General features: G+C 38.4%; 1 protein-coding gene and 1 long non-coding RNA gene across 4 annotated transcripts; one reads left to right on the forward strand and one right to left on the reverse strand.

The window, feature by feature from the left end:
* Window positions 1–1,649: 1,649 nt before the first annotated feature.
* LOC108132766 (uncharacterized) lies at window positions 1,650–22,618 on the reverse strand. Of its 3 annotated transcripts, XM_017252319.3 has the most exons (8): window positions 22,342–22,618; window positions 9,406–9,791; window positions 7,270–7,357; window positions 6,830–6,915; window positions 5,366–5,473; window positions 3,755–3,814; window positions 2,489–2,560; window positions 1,650–2,219 (listed from the first exon to the last, which is right to left on the reverse strand). In XM_017252319.3, exons 2-8 carry the CDS (start codon window positions 9,511–9,513, stop codon window positions 1,650–1,652), a joined length of 1,092 nt encoding a protein of 363 aa, XP_017107808.2. In that variant the 5' UTR covers window positions 9,514–9,791; window positions 22,342–22,618. The 3 variants fall into 3 exon arrangements, with proteins under 3 accessions (XP_017107808.2, XP_017107809.2, XP_070136260.1); XM_017252320.3 differs by lacking the exon at window positions 9,406–9,791; XM_070280159.1 differs by lacking the exons at window positions 5,366–5,473; window positions 6,830–6,915; window positions 7,270–7,357; window positions 9,406–9,791; window positions 22,342–22,618 and adding an exon at window positions 4,043–4,230.
* LOC138926362 (uncharacterized) lies at window positions 2,814–3,724 on the forward strand. The gene is made up of 3 exons (XR_011442849.1): window positions 2,814–3,126; window positions 3,183–3,353; window positions 3,415–3,724. It is a non-coding gene; the product is annotated as an uncharacterized lncRNA (long non-coding RNA).
* Window positions 22,619–23,646: the final 1,028 nt, after the last annotated feature.

A 23,646-nucleotide genomic window follows, 5' to 3' on the forward strand; every position in this document is an offset into this window, starting at 1 on the left:
CCGATTGCAACCTTGTTCTGGGCAGAGATATTGCCACTTGTTGATGCTTTGATTGCGTCACGTGTCCCCCGGATTGGGCTGTTCCGTTTCCATCACTTTCATTATCATTTAATTAGTTTTGGCCGTCGTGATTAGACAGTTTCCCGTTTGATTGCCAAACGGCCAAATTAATAACTCTGGATAGATTTTCTTCCTCTTACACGTGCCCATCACGTTTGGTTATCATTTAATAATAAATACCATTTTTTTCTTCACAAAAATCAATTGTTTATTTATTATTATTGGGTTTACGTTAAGGTATACATCAACTCACATTTATTGGTTAGTTTCGAACTGGCTGTCTAGTTTGTGTTTTGTTTTTGGCGCAACTGTACTTAAGATTACTTCCTATAGGTATGGTTTGTATGTACAACATTAATAGATATGATTATTATATTGTTTCTTTCTTACTTTTTATATTCACGTCATCGATATCGATTGGAAATAGTTGCAGGTATTTACAAAGTATTTTCCTAAGCACTCTCTAAACATTTTAAACGTTTTTTGGTTAACTTTAATGGAATTTTGCGTTTATTGTTGCTGTTACATTTCTCCGGGACTTGTTTTTAATTCTTCTAAGGTTAGACATATGATTCCATTGAGTAACTTTAAAGCTTTTATCTGGGAATTGCAAAGAATGTATCTTAAGCTTTGCACAGATTTTTATTTTGGCTGCGAGGGTTTCTCTCTTAGAGCTTCTGTTGGGAAAAGCATTTACTTTAAATGTTATGTTTTACTTCTATTATTGTTCTAATTATTAAAGAAATTTTTGTTTTTTTTTTCTTTGGGCTTAAGTTTTTATTTAAAGCTAGCTATAAACTAAAATGTTTTATTATGTTAAACATAAAAATATGTTTCTGCAGAGATTTATTTGTAAAAAAGTAAAGCAATCCTTATTGCGATTAACTATAACAAATTTTTAAAAAGATTTATAGTTTTCAAGTAGATGGAAAAACCTAAGAAATATATAAACTCATCAAATAAAGTTTTTAAATAAAAGACTCTTCAAAAAACCTTCAAGACTGAAAAATGGTATGACTAATATGATTATTATGTTTTTGATTATAATCATTTGTACACATATTTTAAACTATTTATTTCAGATTTTAAATACCAAGCTATCTAAAACATTAGTATTTATTTTATTTAGTGATTTTCGTAGAGAAAAAAATATCAGAAATATCAATAAATTAAATATAAAATAAGGTAACTTTAACCCTCAAAAATAAATCATAGTATTTGTTTTATATATAAAGTACTTTTTGATTTATGATCTACAAAAATATGGCCACCTGGGCGTAGATCTCCACGGCCACCAGGAGGCCCATTATGGACAGATTCACAGCGCAGTAGACGCGTCGCAGTGGACGTCGGCGTTGACGCTGACCACAACATTGACCACCGAGGGCGAGGTCCTTCGCCCAGCCAGGCTCCAGATGCTGGCCCTCGTCAGGATCGTCGCTGTCGTCGCTTCCGGTTCCGGATCCGCTTTTGCTGTAAGCACTTGTTCGGGATTTTCCGCTTGGCTTCGATTGATTGGTGTCACCTCGCAATGACCCAATGGCTGCATTTCCATTTCCGCTTCCGGACTTACATGGCGGCGGCCAATGTCAAACCGACGCCAGGGACGAGCTGCTGTCATAGGCCACCAATAGAGAGTCGTTCTCATCGCTGCCGCTCCCCGCACTCCGCTCCGACTCGTTGATGACCTCCAGCTGGGTCTGGGGTCGGGCTATTTTGTATTTGTTGTGCCGCTTGTTGATCAGCACGCTGCGAATATTGTTATTGGTGCGCCGATGACCCTTGACCTTCACCACTGCAGATCGTGTTCGTCTCGTTTTGGTGGCGCCCAGCATACTGCAATCGGCATCGTCCTTGTGCAGCTCCTTTTCCTGTTGCTCTGCCATTTCCTCGTCGTCGTAGTAATCGTAGTAATCATCATAATCGTAACCCACTTCGTCCTCCGTATCCAGGCCGTCGCCAAAGGCAGCCGCCTCATCGTCATCGTCGTCGTCATAGTTATCGTCATCGTACTCGAAATCGAAATCGAAGATAGCGCAGCATCCGCCGGAAGTGGCCTCGATGCTATGGCGGCGCCGTGACCTTTTGCTGTAAGTGTATGTGTGCGGCTTGTTGGTGTTAACGCTTTTGTACATTGGCGCGAAAATGGCGGTTTTTGCCTAAATGGGAATAAGAATAAAAGTTGATTTTATTAAAGAATTAATATAAGTTTTATGTATCCATACCCCTTAGTCCCTTTTAAAAATCTTGAAAAATTTATAAATTTAAAAAGAGTCCCCTGCTTAGCTTAAACCAAAATTTACCTATTTAGAAACTGGCTTATAATGGTATTTTTATTTAGAAAACTCTACCTCGACTTGCACTAAATAAATCAAGCTTCCTTTTAGCACTCCCCCTGCGTCCATTATGGGATGATTAATTGACTTACCTCCGGACCCCGCCAGGTAATTCCAGAGCGAACCAAATTGTAGAAGCGCAGAACTCCCCACATGGCCAGCACCTGTTCGAATAGACAAAAAAAAACAGGAGAAAATTGGGTATCATAAATATCCATTAGATAGAATCCCGCACACAGCCCCACTTTCGCTATCAATACACGGCCTGAACATTTTTATGCTGCCAAAAGGGAATCCTAATGGACTCGGCTGGTAATTTAATTATTTATTACAAGTATCGATAAAGTAAAAATCTAGTTAGCCTTGATTTTGTGTGAATGAAGCTCGGGCTGAAAGCTGATGTGGAACTTCACTTATATAGCTTGGTTTGTCGAAAGCGGATCTAAAAGCATTACAGTTAAATTCGTGTGTTTAAAAATTTTTTTTTTTTTTCAATTCAGTCTAAAGCCCGACTACGATCATAATGTACAGATTGAAATCAATAGATCAGACAATCTGTGGTTTCTGCGACTACTTTAATAAAGATATAAAGATGTGCCGGAACGAATACGATATGTTTGGCTTTGCCAATCGTGCCTACACGCGTTCCGTGATGAATTTTCTTAATGGCAAAATGATATCATATCGCCATTATCATTGGATTATGTTCGTGTTCAGTTGGTATGGTTTAGTAAGTATTGATATACGATTATAAAGTATACGCTTTTGTTATTTTAATAATTACAGGTCGCTGGTATTTTTTGCTTTACACAATTTTTGATCGATCCAGATTCTGTGTTATTAAAAAATAACCAATTGCTTCGTAGCTTTTCAAAAGCTTCACGACGATACTACAATTTCTTGCATGGATTTATTCACATTTGCTCTTGGGCGTCATTGTTTTATGGTGTGTTATTCGTAAGTATGATACGGGCTTACAAAAAGCTGATGGTGTAATGATAGCTGTGTCGTCTTAAAGGTTTCACCATCTCACATGATCCCCTGGCTCTGTCTGTATACGTTTTTCCTTGCCCTCAACTTGATGTCAATGATCGCAAACATTTACAAAGGAAGAATCGGCCGGAAGATAGGCATTCCTTACTTGATTTATCTTTTTGTGATAATAACATGTATCGTTTTCATCAAGAATGGCATGGACGCTTTTAAAAACGCCCTCAAAGTGCATCAAGTAGAAGACTTGATGCTTTCAATCCGAATGATGGAGACGATTATCGAATATGCCTTTTTCATTATAAATCAAAGGAAATAAAATTTTGTGGTTCTTTTTGATGTTTCTAAAAAATTTGATTTTTACTTACATTGATGAAAGCTCGGGCGATAAAAAACGCCACCTCCGCTTTGCACATGGCATCGAATTGCTGAAATGATTAGAGAGGGGTTAGAGATGTTTAAAACCTAATGGTTGGTGGTAAAATACAAAAACAAATATTTCAAACTTCAAAACTGACAGTTCAAATGATTTGGAAATTCCACACAAAATTCCCAACAAATTAGTTACCTTCTAGCCTGAAACAAAATAAAATAAAAAACGGCAGCAACGCAAAACTTTGTGAGCCAAAAAAAAAAAGAGAAAAATGAATTTTTACCTTTGGAATTGCAATAAATTATGCATGAGGTGACAATTTTCCAGCAGAAAAAAAACACTGAAATTTCCATGTCCCCCGGCTGGTGGGGAAAAACAAACAAAAAAGTGTAGGAAAAGCAGAACACGTTCGTAATAGAAAAAATAGGAAAAACAAAAAGGAAACCAAAACAACAAAAACAAATGCCGTGCCATGCCGACATAGACAAATGTAAAATTCTAAAGGAAAATGGTGCAGAAAAATGCCCAACTCATTGCATATGTGCAGACTAGATCCTCATGGATGTTTGGGTGCCGCTGGTCTTTGAGTTTCACCCGGTAACCCCCCCTCGCTATCCAGACCCTAGGCCGTTGCTTGTTTTTCCATCTACCGCCCTCCGTTTTTCCCCTCGATTTTCCGGCCTTTGTGCCGCTTTGACTTTGACGTTTGTTTTAAGTGCGTGTGTGTAGTGGGCTCTTGTCTGTCTATTTGCCCCGAATGTATATGTTTCTGGGCTTGCTTACTCCTACAGTTTTCCGCACATATCCTTTTTTTCTAGCCTCGTGTCCCTGTGGCCTTTCATTTGTTACAAGAGGACGCTTTGGTTGTGGCGGAGTTACTTTAAAAAACGAAGTTGACAAATCAAACAAAGGTTTCAGGAACAGGAAAGGGGTTTCTTTTTGTCGGTTTATTTTTAATGGTGTAAGAAATGGATTTTGGGTCTACATTTTAGTGTTAACTAGAGCCTGACCGTTAGTTTATTGTTTTAATATTTTAATAAAAAAAAACTTTTAAGTGATACAAAAAATTCCTTTCCAATACATCCCCATTGAACCATCTGTTCCCTGTCTATTCAATTCTATCTCCAGATCGGATTTCCCCTTGTCCCTTTTTAATTCCCAACCGCCTGCCTGTTGCACTGGGTCCTTTGTTTTCTGTGTTACCAACTCTCTTCCATTGTTCTTGATTTAGCCAACATTGCACTCAACTGTCGCCAACTTCCGACCAAGGCCCACAGCTACAGAGCTGCTTTTGTTCGATTTTAGCATAAAAATGGAAGGAGGACATCACAACTTTTTACATATGTAACGGATTCGGTTTGATTTGTTGGCATTTGAAGGCTTTTTGTAAATTATTTGTTTGTCGCCGTGGATGCCCATTGATTTATGCCAGGATATTCAAGGGCTTCTCCATGGGGGGCTGAGTCCTTTGTGTATGGGTTCTATGAGCTTGCTTTTCAATAAATGAAAACACATCAAATCAAAATAAAAACATCTTAAACGTAAAATACTCCCCATCTGCTCCTGGGGGATTGCATCTACTCCCTGAGATGGGAAACCAGCTTACCTTATTTACATGATCGCGCAGCACATTGGAGTAGACCATGGCGACAGCTTCCAGGGCCATAAATGTTATATAGCCAATTATCCAGGGTACAATTAATCCGGGGTTCTCCTATAGAAATGCGAAAAATAAAAGCCACCTTGAATATATTGCGATTGGAAAATAAAGCGAAAAGTGCTCCGAGTACCTGTATAGCTATTGATTTCATGACTATACTATAAAATATGGTGGGGATTTCACTTTTGTTGGACAAGGAGAAACAAAAGCGAGGTGTGAGTGTGGGGTAATTTATCTGGTCATGGGTGGTAAGCCCTCTGATTGGAATTTTTTTTGCACCATTTTTACACCATTCATGTGCCAACAAATTTCTGGCTGAGCACGCTGGGAATATGTATTCCTGATGTGCAGCTGACAGTTTTTGGCCACAACGTTTTGCATAGAAATTTTTGTGGCAGCCATGAAAATGTTATACATCTATCCGATGCCCGGAGGATTACATTTTAATATGGACTAATTTATGAAATTTTATGTAATCTGTTAATGAACATTTTATGGCGGGAAATACGTATATCAAATGGGTGGATGTGTGGATTATTTTCCACATTCTTTTTTGAGAAATATCTTTCCAAACACACCCTTCCAGAGCTCTACAAGGGCTACAATATTAATAGTATTTGTTTGGACGAAACACTTGCCACAACTTTGCTTGTAGACCTTGAAACATTTGTTTTGCAATTAGTTGTTTTGCCTAATTAAGAACCAATGCTTTATGTATTATTTAATGGACATCAGCTGGCTGGCTCTCAGCTCCAAGAACGAAGGATAAAACGCCTATTAACGAGCTGCAATTAATTTGACCAATAAACGAACTGGGAAACATTTTCATTTACACTTTGTATGGGGAATGGAAGTCCTATCGCGGAAGAAAATTGACCTTCTGCATGGATCTCTGTGCCGAAATTAAAAAATTCCGCAAAATATAGCTGGCAATTGCTCAGCCAAAAAAAAAAAACTGACCCAGAATGTGTCGTGCCAGCTCACAGTTCAGTTTCAGTTTACTCAGTCAGACATCAACCCAGTTTTTTGGCTTCCAATGGTGTGACAAATTGTTACCATTTTCATGCCGCTGTCAATGGGAATTTTCTGGGGGTTTTTGGTTATTGGTTTGGCGGTTTCCAATTTCAGAACCATATATTTCGTCATGCACAAAAAATTTAAATTAGAAATATTTGTCCTTAAGACTTTAAAATTATTCTACCGAAATGTGTACACTTTGTACTTTGAAAAGGCAATCACAAGGCATGAATGCTTCACATAATTTACATTTGAATTTGCTTTGTTTGCAAACATTTCCATTTCGGCACAATTGGCTAAATTTACGGATGTTTGACTTTAAGTTCTATAAGCCAACAATGCGCTTAATAATGTGGAATTTCATAAAGCTCTTAATCAAACAAGAATACTCACCCGACATATTCCAAATATTAGCACAATGCTGAGCAATATCATGGACATTTGTGTGCCAATAATGGCAAAATATGCTATTTGCACACCTGTAATGAATAAACCGAAATTTAATATCAGAACTTGGATAAATGTTAAAGATTTAAGGCAAAAGTCAGTGACTTTTTAAGCAAGTAGCCGTCATCAATTTATTACGGAATCAAATTTTGATCTCATTTATCAAAAATTAAGTGTTAAGCTTTCGCAGCACTCATAATTCATATTTGTATATAGAGCCGACTCCTTTGGGCGTGCCATCCAGCAGCCTCATCTACATTTAATTTATTTATTAAAATGGCTTTATTTATTATGTGGCTGGCTGCTTGTCGTTTCAGTTTTCGGGTTTATTGCCGCTTTGGGTTTTGTCTCGTGTGTGAAAATGTGTTTAATTGCCAGGGACTTACCGTAGTAGACATCCTGCAGGTCACTCGACTTGTGCATGTTGACATTGATGCGCCACGAGTATATCAGCACAATTAAAAGTGATATATTCTACAAGAAGTATACAGAAAATACATCAATTTAAGTATTTACCTCAAAAACACGTATACGCAATGTGCACCCGCATACAAAATATATATATTTTTTTGATGGGTCATCAACAACCCAACCCTTATGTTACTTTTTCGTTCCATCCCTTTCGCCAATCTCTGTCCCCGGGTTTTTCAAAACACGCTTTTACTTTTAAACGGGTCGGAACTCAATTGGATTTTAGGGTCTGAGGTGTTCGGGTTGCTAATTAATCCGTGAAAATGTTTTCATGTCTGTTGTATCCTTTAAAAAGGAGAAACAAGTTTTGGAAATTGGTTTGGCATTTACATTAAAGTCGAGGTAAAACAGAAAATATAAAAGATATTTAAAAAAAAAACAATTTTAAACAGATAAGAAGTCTGACCTTAAACATTAGTATGACAGACTAGTTTAAAAATAAGAAACTTTAATCTATTTTCATTAAAGTTCCTTGGCTAATGGAACAAGGAATTAATGAGAAACCAATTTCCAGAACAGCAAATCCCCGTGGCCCAAAGGTTCCCAGGTTCAGAAAATAAGCAACAGTGATAAATAAATGCAAAATGGCGTGCTTTTAAGATACATCCATTATGTGTCGTGACTGCACTCCCAGTTGGAGCCCCCCATAAACCCCGTAAGTCCCTAGCTTCGGCTTATGCTAAACACGTAACATTTACTTGGCATAGTGAGGTACGTGGTGGGGGTGGCCCACTGGGGGAAGTCGGGGAAATCTTTCGTATTCCGTCCGAGGTTGTGCTCGTAACTGCCACAAAATGTAGCACTAATTGCAGAAGCCAAACACTTAAGCCCTCTCCTTAAGCAAAAACTAATTTACTTCCATAAGTGGGCAACTGGCATTGCAATGGATATACATAATATGTCCATTGTCTGCCAACCCACCGAGTTGCATTGCATTGTGTTTCGTGTAATTGTCCCCAGATCTGCATTGTCCTTATGAGTAGTGGTACGGAGTGCTCAAAAAAAAGAGAAAAAAAGTTACCAGGAGCACGATTTGGCCATTAACGTAAATTAAAAGCCATAACGAGCATCATGTAATTGTAATTTATACAAGCCACGAGACGAGAGATGAAGGCGTCAAGGCGAGAGGTGGCGGTTGCCCTCGTTTTGTCTCTGCATTTCTAAGGAACAATTGGGGTTTTGTTTGGGGAATAACTGAGGAAGGAAGGGATTAAGTAACTACATTTTAAATAATATTTATGAGTTATTTTTTTAACGAATCTTTCCTTTTAGTTTTGCTTTAAAGGGCAGTCTATATTATAAGATAATATGGGATAAGATATCTCATTATCATATCTCATTTATCGGCGATAGTTGGGCATCGAAGTTTTATTCTAAAAAACTCTCAAGCTCCATCTAACAAACCACCAAAGCTATGACATTTACGATTAAAAAATTAACATATGTGGTTAATCATCCCATTTAAAAACATAGTCAGAGACAGTTAAAAAAAATACAACAGAAATTAAAACAAAAATATTATAAAAACAAAATATTCCAACAAAAAAAACTACAATTACAGCAAAAACAAAAGAGAAAATTAAATTAAAAAATCTTCATTCCTGCGTTGCAAAATTTTGAACAAAATTAGAACACCCTCGGCAAGGGTAAATAAAAATATAATTTAGTTTCATGATACTTAAACTTTGAACAACCCATAAGTTTATGCCTTATAAATGTTTCTATGAAAATAAAATGCATGTAACTCTCTCTCTGACATACTTCAAGTTATGAATTTTATTTTTCTGCATAAATTAATTTTTAAGCCATCCCTCTCTGTCAGAAAAATACTTTCATTTCAAATAAATAAGGGTGAGGTATGCCGCAGGAGAACTTTCCAGCAAGGACTCTTGTCTTTTAATTATGCCACAATTAACTGGGGAATATAATACAAGCCGCAACTACTGATTTTGCATGAGGGCCAGCATTTTTCCACTAACGAGAACAAAATTGCATACTCGTTCACATTGCGTATACGCCCCGTTGTTCGAGCCCCATCCGCAAACACTTACAATTGTGTAAATTGCACTTGTTATGGCCAAATTTTTGGCATGCAACATGCGGCAACAACTTGTGCCGCCCGTTAGCGGTCCGTATGGATATAGAATGACAGACTTCATTTTCTCTGTTCCTATATTTATACGATTTTTGTTGTTCGGGTTCCTTGTTCCTTTTTTGCGTTTTTTTTTTTGGTGGCGTCTCTGTGGGCAGGTCTTCGCTCAGAAATGGCACGACAACTTTTTGAATTTCGTTTTCATTTCACGTTGACAGGACGTTGGTCATGATCATGATCATGATGACGCTGGTTCTTCGCCCTTCCTGCCGGCTATTATTATTATTGGTCTTTTTCTTGTTCTTGCGGTGACGTCCATTAAAAAATAGTCCTTCGCTGACGAGCCTGAAAAAATATCAGATAAATTGCAAGCTTTAAAAGTCATTCGCATAAATTGGTCAAGAGTGGTTCGCCATGCGGGCTTAAGCTATTTTTTTTGGTTTTTTTTCAAATTCAATCAATCGTTAAACATTTTCCATACGCCAGCCAATATTGAGCATTTATATTATTTGATTTTTGTAATTTTTTCAAACCAATTTGTTCGACTTGAATGGCTGCGGCTGTGTAAATATCTCATGATTGCATGCAAGGGACTTTGTGTATTTTTCTCCCAAAAAAAACTGTTAGATCTACGATTGGAAAAAACGAATAAGCTCTTAAAGTAAGTGTTTAAAAATGACAGTTTTTGTGTAAGCTCTTTTTTGTTTTTATTATCTTCAATTAACTTTTTAAAGGAATTTTATTGGAATTTTCAACCATCATCCATCTAGCCTAAAGTTGAAATTCTCTGTGAATGAAAGCAAGACCTTCAAGATTCCCACAAGCTATCCATTTTTCTCCAGGGCAAATACCATATAGTTGAAGCATTTTAAAGCCATCATCTCAATCATCAGACTATTGATTTTTATGCATTTTTTCCCCGTTCTGTTCTCTCAATAGCCGTACAATAGCACTTAAGTTGCTGGTACTCCATCTCGCAAAGTTTTTTCAACAGTTCGAGAAAATGTTTTTCGTGTTTATCGGACTGACGGAAGGGTGATTTTCTCTCCCCACTCACTTGTCCAGCCAACTGACAGGCTTAACATGAGAAACCCAGGCCATTCTTGGGTAATTAATGATGGAGAACAAAACACGCACGCCCTGCCACGGAATTGTCAGTTTTTTGACAAATATTCAGTTGATGGCTTGTCCGAAAATTCACTTAATCAACGCCAAAACAAATCTCTAAGATGTTTTCAATTAGTTACGGCCTAACTTATTATGGTAGTCTGAACGAGCAGTAGGTGATTCCTGACATACCGCTCTCTCGACAAACCCATTTTAATTGCCCTCAAAAAAAGGCAGCAAAAATATTCCACTTTAGCCCACATTTCACTTTCTGTAAACACGGTCATATTCACACATTCCGAGGGACTGTAAGGAAACAGGGGCAAGGACTTGCAAGGACACAGCGCCATAGAAACATGTAATGCTCTGCTGAGCATATTGAATGGATAAAACACACACTACAAGCATCTGAACTGGATTCGCAATCTAAAATGTTTACAGTGTCATAAAATATCAGTAACAAATGCGAAACCAGAAGAAAGCTCATACAAAGCCAAAACTTATGCTCAAAGAAATAAAAAAGAACTAAGAAAAATGTAGTGAAAATTTTTGGACAAATGGCAATACAAGAAACACATATAATATATGAGCAAGCTGTTTCGGAATATAGTACACTTGAAGGGAAGTGGTTTCTTCTCTTATTTGGAAATTAGTATTTCTATGTTTGATTTCAAAAGTCCCGCTTTCTTTTGTTTTTCGACCCTGAAAAAAAGACTTTCCGAAACCCATTTAATATTGAACCTAAGTGGGCAGGGAGGTCGTTTAAAAGGCTTTTTGCATTTTGCATTTGAAAGGCATTGGCATAAAGTCAAGTGGCAACGCATATTGCGAACATCAAGTGCCCTTTTCATATCAGAGCCGGAGGCAGAAGCCCCTTCCCCTGGGATATAGACAATAAAAATCAATAATAAATATCGCATTACTTGCCAGGCTTTGTTTCGGTACGTTTTTCATTTTTGTTTTGCTTTTTTTTGTTGTTTTCATCGCCATTGTTGTTTGTTTGTGTCGATTTTGGCGTATGATTGATTTCGGGACACACGCAACGTCCTTACACAAGCCCACCCAAAAATCACCCGACCACACGGGCTAGGCACGAAAAATGTTGCATAACTACACACACACACCCACACTGGAACTCACACTCGAAAACACTCTCTGAAGCACAACCATCCACATACATATTGCAGTGTGTGACAGCAGCTGTGACAGAAGTAAAGTTACTTTTTTTTGTGGGAAAAAAATCGGTTCACAAAACGCTAGTCAACAAATTCAATTCAATAAGCGTCACATCATATTTACTTTATTTTTTTTTCGGTGTGCAACCAATTTTTGTCCTATTTTATAGGCTGGCGGGTGCCGGGGCCATAAGCCTCTCATGGAAATGACTCTGCCTCGGTTGTTGGCCTTTCTCTAAGCGTATTACCATTTGAGTGGGCGGTGGGCGAGAGACGTGGCTTTTATTTGGCCTTTCGACTGGTCTATAGATCTATTGCATCCTGTCCATATGCTGTTCATAAAATTGCCATAAATTAGGAATAATTGAGAGATTGTGTGATATCTTTTCGATTTAGGGATTATATTATATATTGTGGGTGACATACTTTTGGTTTGGCTTAAAAGGGGTTATTTTAAATGAGTTGTAACTGGTAACTCCATTTTAGTGGCAAAATATTTGTAATTGTTTGAAAAGCTAAAAAAATGAATGACTTTTTTGTGGCCTCTGTTGGTCTACATACAATTTTAAAACCTCTGCAGTTTTTACGACTTTTGCCAAATTCTTTTCGGAATTACCCTTCTTTTGGTCGTAAATCTGTGCCCCAAAAATATACCTCTACACACATATTCCTGCCTGTCATATTTCCAAATGGCTGACATCCGCACCAGAAACCGGATGCCACGGTTAATTGCACATTGGGCCTGGGTTATGTTCAGATAATCGTCACATAAAGACATTTCATTGTCCTTAGAAGCTTTGCAATAACAGCAAAAACATGTGCAGCATAGCCGGAGGGATTCTGGGCCAATATCATGCCCCACACACAAACACAAAACTGGGAATAATATTTGCTTAACAAACATTAAAGTTGTTATTTCGCCCCTTTGTTTCATTTCTGTTTATTTGGCTAATTTATGCTACGCCTTATTGCTTACTTTGTCGACACGCCATAATGTTACGACTTGGCCAACAGCTTAGCTTTCTTGGCCCGACTTTTGTTTTCTATCCATCCTTACGGCTTATACAGAGAGGGGAAATGGCAAGGAAGGAGAAAGCGTGTACAACAGGGCGTAAGATTGTATATGAATGTTGATTTGGTCGAGGCCTTTGTCTTCCCGGTTGTTTGGTGTTTGGCCAGCACTCATTATGATTCATTGTCGGTTGCGGGAGTCAAAAGGTAGAACGACTCAAAAGATTTATTAGTCCGGTCCCATAATGAAGTTCTTTGGCTCAGTTAATGTTTCAGCATTTAGAAATGCTGGTCAAAGGTTTGCCTTTTGGCCTGGCTAAGAGGCCGGCTTAGGTGGGGACTGTGGGTGTGGCAGAAACAGATTGGAAATCCTTTTCCTGTTTCAAGTTCTCTGGCATGCAATGGCCCAGGATTATGGCCTGTAAGCCTGGTTAAGTGGGGGGTTTTGAAGAGAAATACTTATTTAACTAAGAACCAATCAACTCTACATACTTAAAGAAAAGTTTATAGCTTTCTAGAGAATATCAACAATTATTTTTATTATCTATAACGATATAATTCAATTATAGGGCAATGATAAAGCTTTTGACACTTAAACCTATCACTAATATTATAAGGTGTGTTAGAACTTCTAAAATAGATTTTCTCTCTGTATCTTGTTTTAATTTTCTTTAGCCTGTAATGAAAGTTTTCATTTATTGAGAAGCCTTAACTTCCTCCTGTATTTTCTGCTTTCAATTTGCCATCCATTTCAGTGGCCTGTAATTGAAGTTTTCTGTTTGTTTTTCTTCCAGCAGAACCCTCTATCCACAATGAACTGTCACAAGAAACCTTTCCGCTGCCCTCCACAAAAAACTTGATTATTACTTATAGACTTACAGACTCGGGGTCCTGTAATCACTGGACACACTCAAGACCCTTGGTCCCTCGTTGCTGAGCCATTTCCCATCTTTCCTCGCCCTTGTCATAGTTGAAAATTACTATTTGAAAGCCAAAGGCGAAAGGCAAACAAGAGAGGACGAGGAAGCCAATGATGGCCAATGGCAGAAGCAAATGTGAGAAAAATCTCATTTACAGTCCGGCCTTAAAATGGCAAACAAAATTTTCGAATACACAAAACACAACATAAAGCCCAAAGAGTCCCCAACACCCGAAAACCCCAAAGCCAAATCCGGAATGGCCACAGATAGTTGGGCAAACATTGGCCAAATGCCATAGAAAGTTGCTCAAGCTCTTGATTATTTCCTTCTGATGTTATTAGCCTTATTTTGTAAGTGAATGCATGGCATAATTTGCTTGAGATTCGAGGAAAATTAAATTACAAAAAAGTGAAGTAAGGCTAAATCAGCTTTAAGGATTACTTTTAAATAGCCCGCAATAAATACAATAGATTAGCAATTATTGTATGACTCAGCATTTAATTTGTTTAAAATTAAATTGCTACAAAAAAGGATCCGGATTACGGACAAGAATAAAAGTTTCAAGACCTATTAGAAACAAACTCCGGGCCAGATCCTATTATACAGATGAGCCTAAAATACTTTTCATCAGCTTTAATGCTGATTTATGTCAACCGCAGACGCAAAAACCAGAATAGAAAAAAAGGGCCAAAAGTTTATCCAACGCAAAAACCTCGGATCATCAACAGTCATGGAAGTATCCTGGCGTCCTTGCGGTTGGCAGTCTGTTTGCCAGCCCGTCATCTTAGATAAACATGCATAAATCCTAGGATGCGTGCGCTCCATAAAGGTCTTTTGATTAAATGAAACCATTTATTAGGGAAGGTAAAGACAATGTCATGACACCTCTCTAGGACCAGCCGTGCCAGAGGTTAATGCTTACTGAGGTCTGGCGCCCTTTAAGGAGGACCAGGCGTGCTGAAAACAATTTCTTTAAAAGTCCTTCCCAAAAAAAGACTCACACGAGTCCTTACTGAGTTATGATGGGGCCCGAGCTTGGCCAGAAATTCCCTCCCATAGGACAGACAACACACCGGAACTCTGAACTCCGGGTATTCACAAGGGCAAGTAAACACAAACAAATTTTTAAATTTGTAAACACGGCGAACGAGTGAAAGTTAACAAAATGAAGCCAACAGCGCGCAACGAAACCACTTGGCAATGTTGGCTGACGCTTCTTGCCACTGCCGGTTGCCATTTGCCATTTACCATTTACCCTCAGACGGGGTAGACCCTCTACCATTTAACGTCCCACCGTCGCACGCACACTCGATTAGGCGGTGGCGAAAAATTTCCATGGGCAAAGGGCTCAGTCGGGACTCCGGAGTCCGGAGGGTCGTGTGTCGATGGGGGTGTGCGTTACAGGAAATCCGGCAATTTTTGAATTTTTCGCAACAGACCTCCACAACAAAATAGCAGTCGGGGACATGCATCCTGAGATGAGATTGTGGGGACAGACATTTCAGGCCAAGCTCCAAGGATAAAGTGTGTGAGCACCGAAAAATACTTTCGTGGGATTTCCACATTAGGAAATGTTTAAATAATAAGGAAATCATGTTTCAGATTTTAAGGGAACTCATTATTTGGATTCACAATTTATTCAAGAATTCAAAGAGCGTCTATTTAGGCCAAACTTAAGAGTTAAACAAAATCTTAAGGAATAAAGCAAACATTTGGAAAGTAACATCAAAATTCACCGTAAATCTATTTCTTTAAAAATTCCCATATATGCCACCTCTTAAAAAATGTTGTATGCTTTTAATTTATTTCCAAAAAAATAATTAAATGGAATATTTTTAGAATTCCAGTTCCCCTCGAGCGAAAGCCATTGCATATATTAAAAAAAAAGAAACACCAGCTATTACCAGCAACAACAATTACCAGCCCAGGTTGTGTCCCAATATATATGGTTGTAACTTCCTTAGAGCTCTTGCGATTAGGCACGCCTTCTGGGCGCAGATTCTTGACACGCCTATATGGGCGTTTAATGGCACACTCGGCGTATGCGTAATATGACTGGCTCATATGCCACGACGTTGAGACGGCGGCATTTGCATAATTTGCCGGCGTGCTGAGTCGGCCACAGTGCTATCATTTAGACCAGCCAGGCTGTCTGAGTTAGTAAATTGCGCATACGCCACATAAGCCGCAGTTTTTTTTTTTGGCATGAAAAGGTAAGAGGTATGGCAGGCAAAGGCTGACAAATTGAGCTCAACGGAAAAGGGCAAACTGGAGAGTACGAATTGGTAAACAGCAACAGGTAAGGGGGATAATAATTTTATGTCCAGGAAATGGCTTGTTCTTCGCATTTCCTTTTTGGAAAAGAAGCCGTTTAGAAGCTTAAGCTCGTATCTCATTTTAAGGCAGACCCTTAAATGTAAATCCATCTTCCAGATAACCCTTCAAGGTCTAATTAAATGAACTTTTGTGTTGTTTCTTTTGGGTCGGAGCTAAAATAAGAGTCACCTGCCTCATCATCTTTGTCGGACAAATCAAATTTGGCCTCAAGTTAAGCCACAAATTTATGTACTTGAGCCGGCTGAGAAAAGAAAACTAAAAAAACTTTGAGACAACACACCCAAAAAGTTGCTCACAAAGTCACCGGGTCTGAGCCTAAGCAGGGCCAAAATAATTTGCCACAAAACTAGAGGATGTCATCCAGCGGCAAGGACACTGGTCTCATGAAACTGTCAACCCCAAGATCCCCTCCTCCCATCCAGCAGGGATCCTTAGTCCCTCCTGCAACTTTTTGGGAGGCCAAATGCAAAGTTTGGCTCAGTTGAGTTCTGTAGAACTTTTTGGTAACCGCAAAATGACTTGAAGCACTTTTTCCTCGAACAAAACACAAAACACACACAGCACACACCACACAACTGACATATTAAAGTCCACTTAGTCTAATTGCAAAGGCATAAAAGCAAAAAATGAGCCAGGACAAGACAGGATTGGATAGGACATGATAAGCTAAGACCTTCAACTCGGAGAAAATGTTGTATAATGCTTTAATTTTTGCCTCAAAATCTGATGGCGGTTTTCAATTAAAGTTGTCAGTCGCCAGCTGGTGTTTCCGTTTCGAAGAAGATTTTGACTGATTAAGTGCGATGATGTAGCGTCAAGTGGTTGAGTCTTTGATTTTTGGTTCTACAATCTCTCCATGGCACATTCTCCCGGCACTATTCCATCAAGTGCAGCTGCAGGCAACTGTCGTCTACCTCGTAAAGTTTGGCTCCTTTCTGCCGAAAAGTTTTGGTGTTTTTATGTAGGCCACGTGTTTTGGCCTCGTTGCTTTTATTGTTACTCTTCTTGATGTTTTGATACCCCGATACTCGGGGTACTTTTGGGAGAAAGCTTAAGTATATTTGTGGCTTTTGTGCAAGAATAATTTTAATTTATTAAAATTATAAAACAAAGTTGAAGGATTTCTGAGTAATAAAGAGGCTACTAGAGTAAAACTCTTTTCTTTAATTTTTAACCAACAAGTAACCTGAAACTAAGGGCATTGAAACCGTCGTCCTTCACCAGTAAGCCCCAGTTTTCTTGCCATTATTCCGACTGCTTTTTCTGGCCGGCCGGGCATCTGTGTTTGCTTCGGCTGCTGAAGACATTTTCGGTGTATTTGACGTCTTCTTTTGATGTTGCCGTGAAACAATTGCGGTGCCTTTTTATTTTTTGTTGTTCTGTTGCTTGTTTGTTTCGGGTCTGCCGTCTGATTTGATGACCTTGTCGGAGAAATGGGTTGGTTTTATGACCAGGCACGCGGACCCTGATTAGGAGGTGGAGTCTGCCTAGATTTTGGTGGCCGTTTGAAATGGAAATTCCCCGCATCTGGTCTTGGAAATTCGGCAACAAAATTGAATTATTTCCGCATACGTAATGAGACTCGTTCACTGAAACATTTTTGGGCTGAACAATGATGACATCGATTCATCAATTGTTCGATAAAAGTTTTTGCATTTATTTGGAGTTTATGGTTAAAAAGAAAAAGCTACCCAACTGAAATCTTAAGAAGTTATCGGGCTACCTTTTCTTACTGTGTACCAATTTCACTTCCCTTTGTAAGTTTGAAATAGTCCCTTTTTCTTGACCTTTCGATTGATTCTTAATTAATCCTGAACCTCTTCAACTGGCACATCCTTCCACATTTGAGACCTTCTGAATCCTCTCCAAACTGAAGAGCCACTCAATCGTCGACGGAGGCTCGTCTCTCGCCTTCCGATTGAGTGCGGAGTTCCGAAAAAAAACGTCGAGAATTTGCATATTTTATTAAATTCCCGCACAAATATCCAATCAATAATGTAGTATGCCATTCGCCGTATCCGGCTATCCTACCCCTCCATTCCGCTCCACTACCCCCTGCCCATTCCCTTTGAGTACGGACCAGAGCCAAAGCCGTGGCAAATTAAGTATGCATACGTATTCAAATGGCTCACAAGCCGAAATATACACACAGATATTGAAAGAACTAAGGGGCACGGGGGATGGATGTATGACCGTAAGCCCAAGAGAGAGATTTTTGGTTTTTTCCAGATCCGCACCTCCTGAATCCCTCCAATTTCCCGTCTCCTCCCGCCTCTTTGTGGGCAAAGGCAAATCATTAAAGACGTCGATCCCTCCAACCAAATCCGCATGGACTCGTTAGTTCACTGCGAAAACAATTCTACAATTATTAATATATCTTAAGATGTTTTTACGATTTCTTTATGTCTATATACTACATTATTTTTTGAAATATATTTTTTTAATAATATACAAATTTAACATAAATCCATTATGACACAAAATATGGCACAAAAAGCTAAAATATATTTGGTAGAATAATATCAAGGCCTTAAGAGCTTCTTAAATAACCTTCTTTTAAACACCTAATCAATCATTTATGGTTTTTTGGAATGTTAAATTTATTCAAAATTTTTGTTCTTAGACATTATTTTAGTTTTTTTATGGTATTTTAGAGGACTTGAAACTGTTTAGATTAGATTAAGAGTCTCCTAAGAAGTTTCGAATTTTTGATAATTGTAATGATATAGAAATTTTCCTAGAACACCAAATTTTATTTCCAGTGTTTCATTGGCCTTTTTGGCCTTCTTTTGTTTTTGTTTCTCCGGTTTTGTCGCCACGCAAAAATTTTTGGCACACTATCGATAGGGTGGCTGAGACATTTTGGGGCCTGGGACCGGACTGGGCTCGGTGGAAGATGCAAATGAATACAAACAAAATACCGCAAGCAGAAAAGATTATGCCTGGCATAAAAATAAATTAATGGCCATGGCGTGCGTATGTGTGTTTGTGGAGAACCAACACAAGGACAAAGTAATGCCCCTGCCTAGGGGCGCAAGAAGGGAGCCTGGGAGGGACATTGTAATAAGCCACGCAGACTTCCCCTTTGGGCAGAACTTCCCCATGTTTTTTTTGTTTTTCTCTTTATAATTTACTATGCGTAATTTCCTCGACTGCTTTCATACGTAAATATTTAATTTCCTTAATTTTGTAGGACTCTATTCCAAGGGGCCGCGCCATCGACTGCCCTGTTGGCTAGCTTTTTATTTCATTATTTATTGTTTTGCATTTCATCGCCAGGGCTTTTATGTTTATTGCTCTTTGTTGGGCCAAAGTAGGGGCACACGCGGCGTATGCGCAATTTTCTTAGCACAGCATGACTACGGCGAAGTTAAGTGTCCAAAGTGCTGTCAAAAGTTAAGATCCCGACACTCTTGCTTTTTAGTTTGCCTTCGGTTTTTTTTATAGTTTTCTGGTGAGGACATAAAGATAAGAGTTTCGGTTTCATGGACGGAAAAGAAAGGGTATTGAAAAGGAAATAAATTTTAAAGGTTTATCCAGCAAGGGAGAGTTTTCCAGCTTGAATAATTTCTAAATAAATCAAGCATTTTTATTTGAAGTTTAATCTCTTGAAAGGATGTAACTTTAATTTGGATAACAAAACTGATCAAGCAAGTTTCAGCTTAAGTTTTTCCAAATCTTTTATATTATTCCAGGAGGATTGGACTTCTATCCAAAAAGGAAAAGGGTTTGCACTTCAGTTGAAGAGAGTATGCAGCTAAAGAAACTTTTCACGCTATTTTTATTAGTGCCCCAAAGTGTAAAAAGTAAAGTTGAAAGTGCGCAAAGCATTTTTCTTGATTTCCATTTTTGTGCAGTTCCCCTGAATTTTTAGCTTTTTTTTTCGTTTCTTAGCCCAACCGAACTCGACTAAACTTAAACGCATTGGCATCCGTTTCTGGTCGAAAGCGGTTTATTGCCAAATACAACAAGAAAAAAAGTAAATAAAGTGGAATTACTTGTTTCAGGAGAAGCTGCTGCACAAAAAAGGAGAAAAGATTTGCCAGGACTTGGCGAGAGTTGAAAGTTGAGTCTATTCCAAGGAGCATTTTGCATATTCATTCTGCGCTACTTTGTCGCCACTTGAAAATTGCCTCCTGTCTGTTTTTTAGTTTCATTTTCTATTTCAGTTGCCGATTGACGGCGAAAATTCTAAAGTAGATAGAAAAGTTTTTGGTCCAAGTACCCTGACCTAAGCCCCATCTTCCCGTCCATCTGGACAATAGTTTTCAAGCTTAAGACTTTCTTTTAATTAATTCCCCCTTTAAATAAGAGTTCATTGCGGAAGTTGTAATAACCCGACATTACATTCTGCCCCGCTGAATAATTCAATAAATATTTTCTTTTCCAATTATGGGAAATGGCTTGGATTTTCTCGGCTTTTTCCTGGCCATTAAAGTTTGGCGTATCCCCTGGTTAATTGCCGCTAAAAGTTGCTGGAAACAAAAATATTATTTTATGTATTTTGGCATTTTTGTCTTGTGGATGTTAGGATAGGACAGCGTTGATATTAGGAAAAGTTTCACCCCAGGGGCGTGGCAGCCAATGGCTTGGCGTGGGCTGTTAGCTGTTCCACTAATGAGCCTATTGTTCGGCAGATAAAACGTGGCCAACTCGAAGGCCCGGAGGAACAGGAAATAGCTGTTGTGGTTGTTGTTGGCATTAGCAAAGGGTTGGGCCCGAGCCCGGGGCTGGGAAACTTTTGGGCGGCCAATTTTCGTGGGCTGCTTGAGAAGTTGATGGCATTTGCATTGGTAATTGACATTGAAAGAGCCAGGTAATGCAAATTAATTATTGAGCACTCGAAGGTGAGTTTTGGATTAAGTTTTGTGATTTGAAATTATTAAGATTGGAGGGTTAAATTTTAGCATTTAACTTAGAGTCCCTGAAAGGGCCTGTTAGGTTAATTTCTTTCATAAACTTAATTAAAATCCCTTGCATTCATTTCAATTTCTACTCCCATTTTTTCATTTTTGTTATATTTTGTGGCTTGGTGTTTTTCCCCACTCATAAATGCAGTTAATTGCTCTGAGCTTAAGTTAATATTAGTTTTCTATAAAGTTTTTGCCAACAGCTGGCAAAACAATTTCTCTCTCTAGCCCTCGTTTATTCATTTTTATTCTCTTTCATCCACAGTGTTTTTGGTCCTTGGAATTTTCCTTTAAAAAGAAAACGAAACTGAAATTGTAATTAAATTTTTGCCAATTCGTTTAATTGAGTTTTAAGCCGCAACTTTTGAATTCTCGAAATTGAAAGTCGCCTTATACCGCAAAACCACTTGTATTTCCCCCCACGTTCTGCCCAACTGCTTAATTATTTTATTTTCTTGAGGTTGTCCTGACTGTGGTTCTTATTATAAATTTTTGGGTTTTTTTTTTGCATATTTTACGAGCGCTCCTTGTGACTGTTTGCTCTGTAATTAAGTGCGTCTAATTTGTGTTAAGCGCCGTGCCACTTGAGCATCGCTTTTATTTTCCTTCTTCAGATATATTTTTTAACCCCACCGGGCCTGGCATCTCTGGGGCTCTGGATTCCCAAGTTAAGCCCAGACGTTCCACCAGGCTCACCAGTATCAGAAAATTTTCCAAAAAAACGGGGAGAAGGGGCTTTAAAGGTTGTCTGGGTACAAACTGCTGTTAAATTGTTACCTCCCCCGAGGAATTTCATGCTCATTTTTTTGGTGTTTTTTGTTTTTATTCTCGGGCAGACGAAATAAAACATTTTTTGAGTGATTTCGGTGCGTGTGTGTCTGGTTTGCTTCACAGATTTTTGAAGGTGAATCAAGGGTTGGATTTCGCAAAAGCAATATAATATCAGTATTTATATACGAGTGAAGTATTTGATATAAAATGGCCAAAGGCAGTACTTCTATAGCCGATAATGAAATTGACAAGTTCGAGTAGAGTGTAGTAGAGGTAAATTTGGCACTTTAAGTGAGAAAGAAAATTTTTTTTAAATTTATAGAGAGTGTCCAGTATAAAGTAAAGTTTAAACTAAAAAAACAAGATTTTTAATCCTTTCCAAACTTTTCTAAAGTGGGCTAACTTTTTTAATATCCAGGGCCACAATTGGTTACCTTTTTTAATAAGGCCTTCGTAAATTTATCCTTTTTTTAACTCAAGTTTTTAAGCTGCCATCTGTTTAATATTATCTCATTATTTTCCTTTTTTTTAAAACTTTCTCAGTCATCGTTAAATTAAACCCTTTGTAATTAGCCTTTTTTCTTTTCTATCTTCTTAATCCACAGCTGTCTGTATTAATTATGCCATTTTGTGTTTCTTTTTTCGCAACACATTCTTTTCTTACCTTTTCTCGAGCCTTAATTTATTAATTCATCAATTAAAAAGTTTGTTTGAGTTTCACACTTGCACTGGGAAAACACCTTGTGTTTGCTCGCACTTTTCCTGGAACAAATAATTGTATTTCCTATTTGTTTATTCCCGCACTTTGCCGGCAATCAACTGTGCGAGTTTCGCCTTTTTTTCACTGGCTTTTATTTATCTGAGTTCGTTCGCTACTGTTGTTTTTGTCTGGCTCTTAGCCACGTTAGCAGCCTTGGATTCTTCCGCTATCGTCACGCGTCCGAAACGGTAACTGTGCGAGTTTATCAGTGCTAAGCGTTTTTAAGGCGAAACGATACCAAATGAAAGCTTTCCCGAAAAGCTTTTCCCTTCAGAGAGTCGGAAAAGTCAGAGAGACCGGTAGTAAGAGAACGTTTTCGACCAAATCTGTATGTGTTTAGACCAAATCGAAAGGATGCTTGGGTCTGTTGGCCGTCAATTGTTTTAAGTGCAACATATCGAAAGCAAAGTCAAACACAAACATTTCGCACTCTTGCCCTGGAAAAAGGATAAAAAAAATTCGAGGAAAGCAAAGGTGTAAGAAAAACTGCATGCAAATCATTTCCTCCACTCATAAATTATGCAGTCGGGAAGGGAGTCAGAAAGGGGAAATATACAGTCTGGTTGTGGCAGAGGAAAATGCTGGAAAAACTGCAGTAGCCGCAAGCAGCCAAGCAAATAAACTTCATTTTATCTCGACGTGAGTTTCGGCTTTGGCCCAGCTTGGAATTGGTTCCATTGGCGCTCCTTTGACCAGCGACAAGATATGTGCATCCTTTAGTGAGTTATTTCCTTCTAGGAAGGACACACACATTATTGGGTTGGGGGAATTTGTCGCGGTTACTTTAAAGTTTTGGCAGCAAAGGGATACTTGTATCTTGTTGGAAGTTGGACTTTAGGAGAAAGTTTTGTTTAAATATATTATTTCTAAAATACTAGTGCCTTGCCATGCAGCCATGCTATTTATTTAATAGTTTTGGTAAGAATTAATCTATAAGACGCAATTACCACATTTATATTTAAATGAAGTCCTTTTAAATCAATCAAAAAAGTAACCTTTTTTTAAACCATACCATTCTTTTTTCAGACACACATTTCCTTTGCAATATCGTCCTACATTTTACCGTTACAGTGTGCGTTTTCAACGGAAACGGAAATGCCGGCAGTCGCAACGGCAAACTGCAAAAAGTAAACCAACACGATGATGAAAGAGGCCAGCATGTTTTGCCTTTTGGCCATTTCGTTTCGACCTCGAAACGATGTTCCCGAT

The sequence above is a fragment of the Drosophila bipectinata genome, chromosome 3L (assembly GCF_030179905.1).
Source record: "Drosophila bipectinata strain 14024-0381.07 chromosome 3L, DbipHiC1v2, whole genome shotgun sequence".
Classification (NCBI taxonomy): domain Eukaryota; kingdom Metazoa; phylum Arthropoda; class Insecta; order Diptera; family Drosophilidae; genus Drosophila; species Drosophila bipectinata.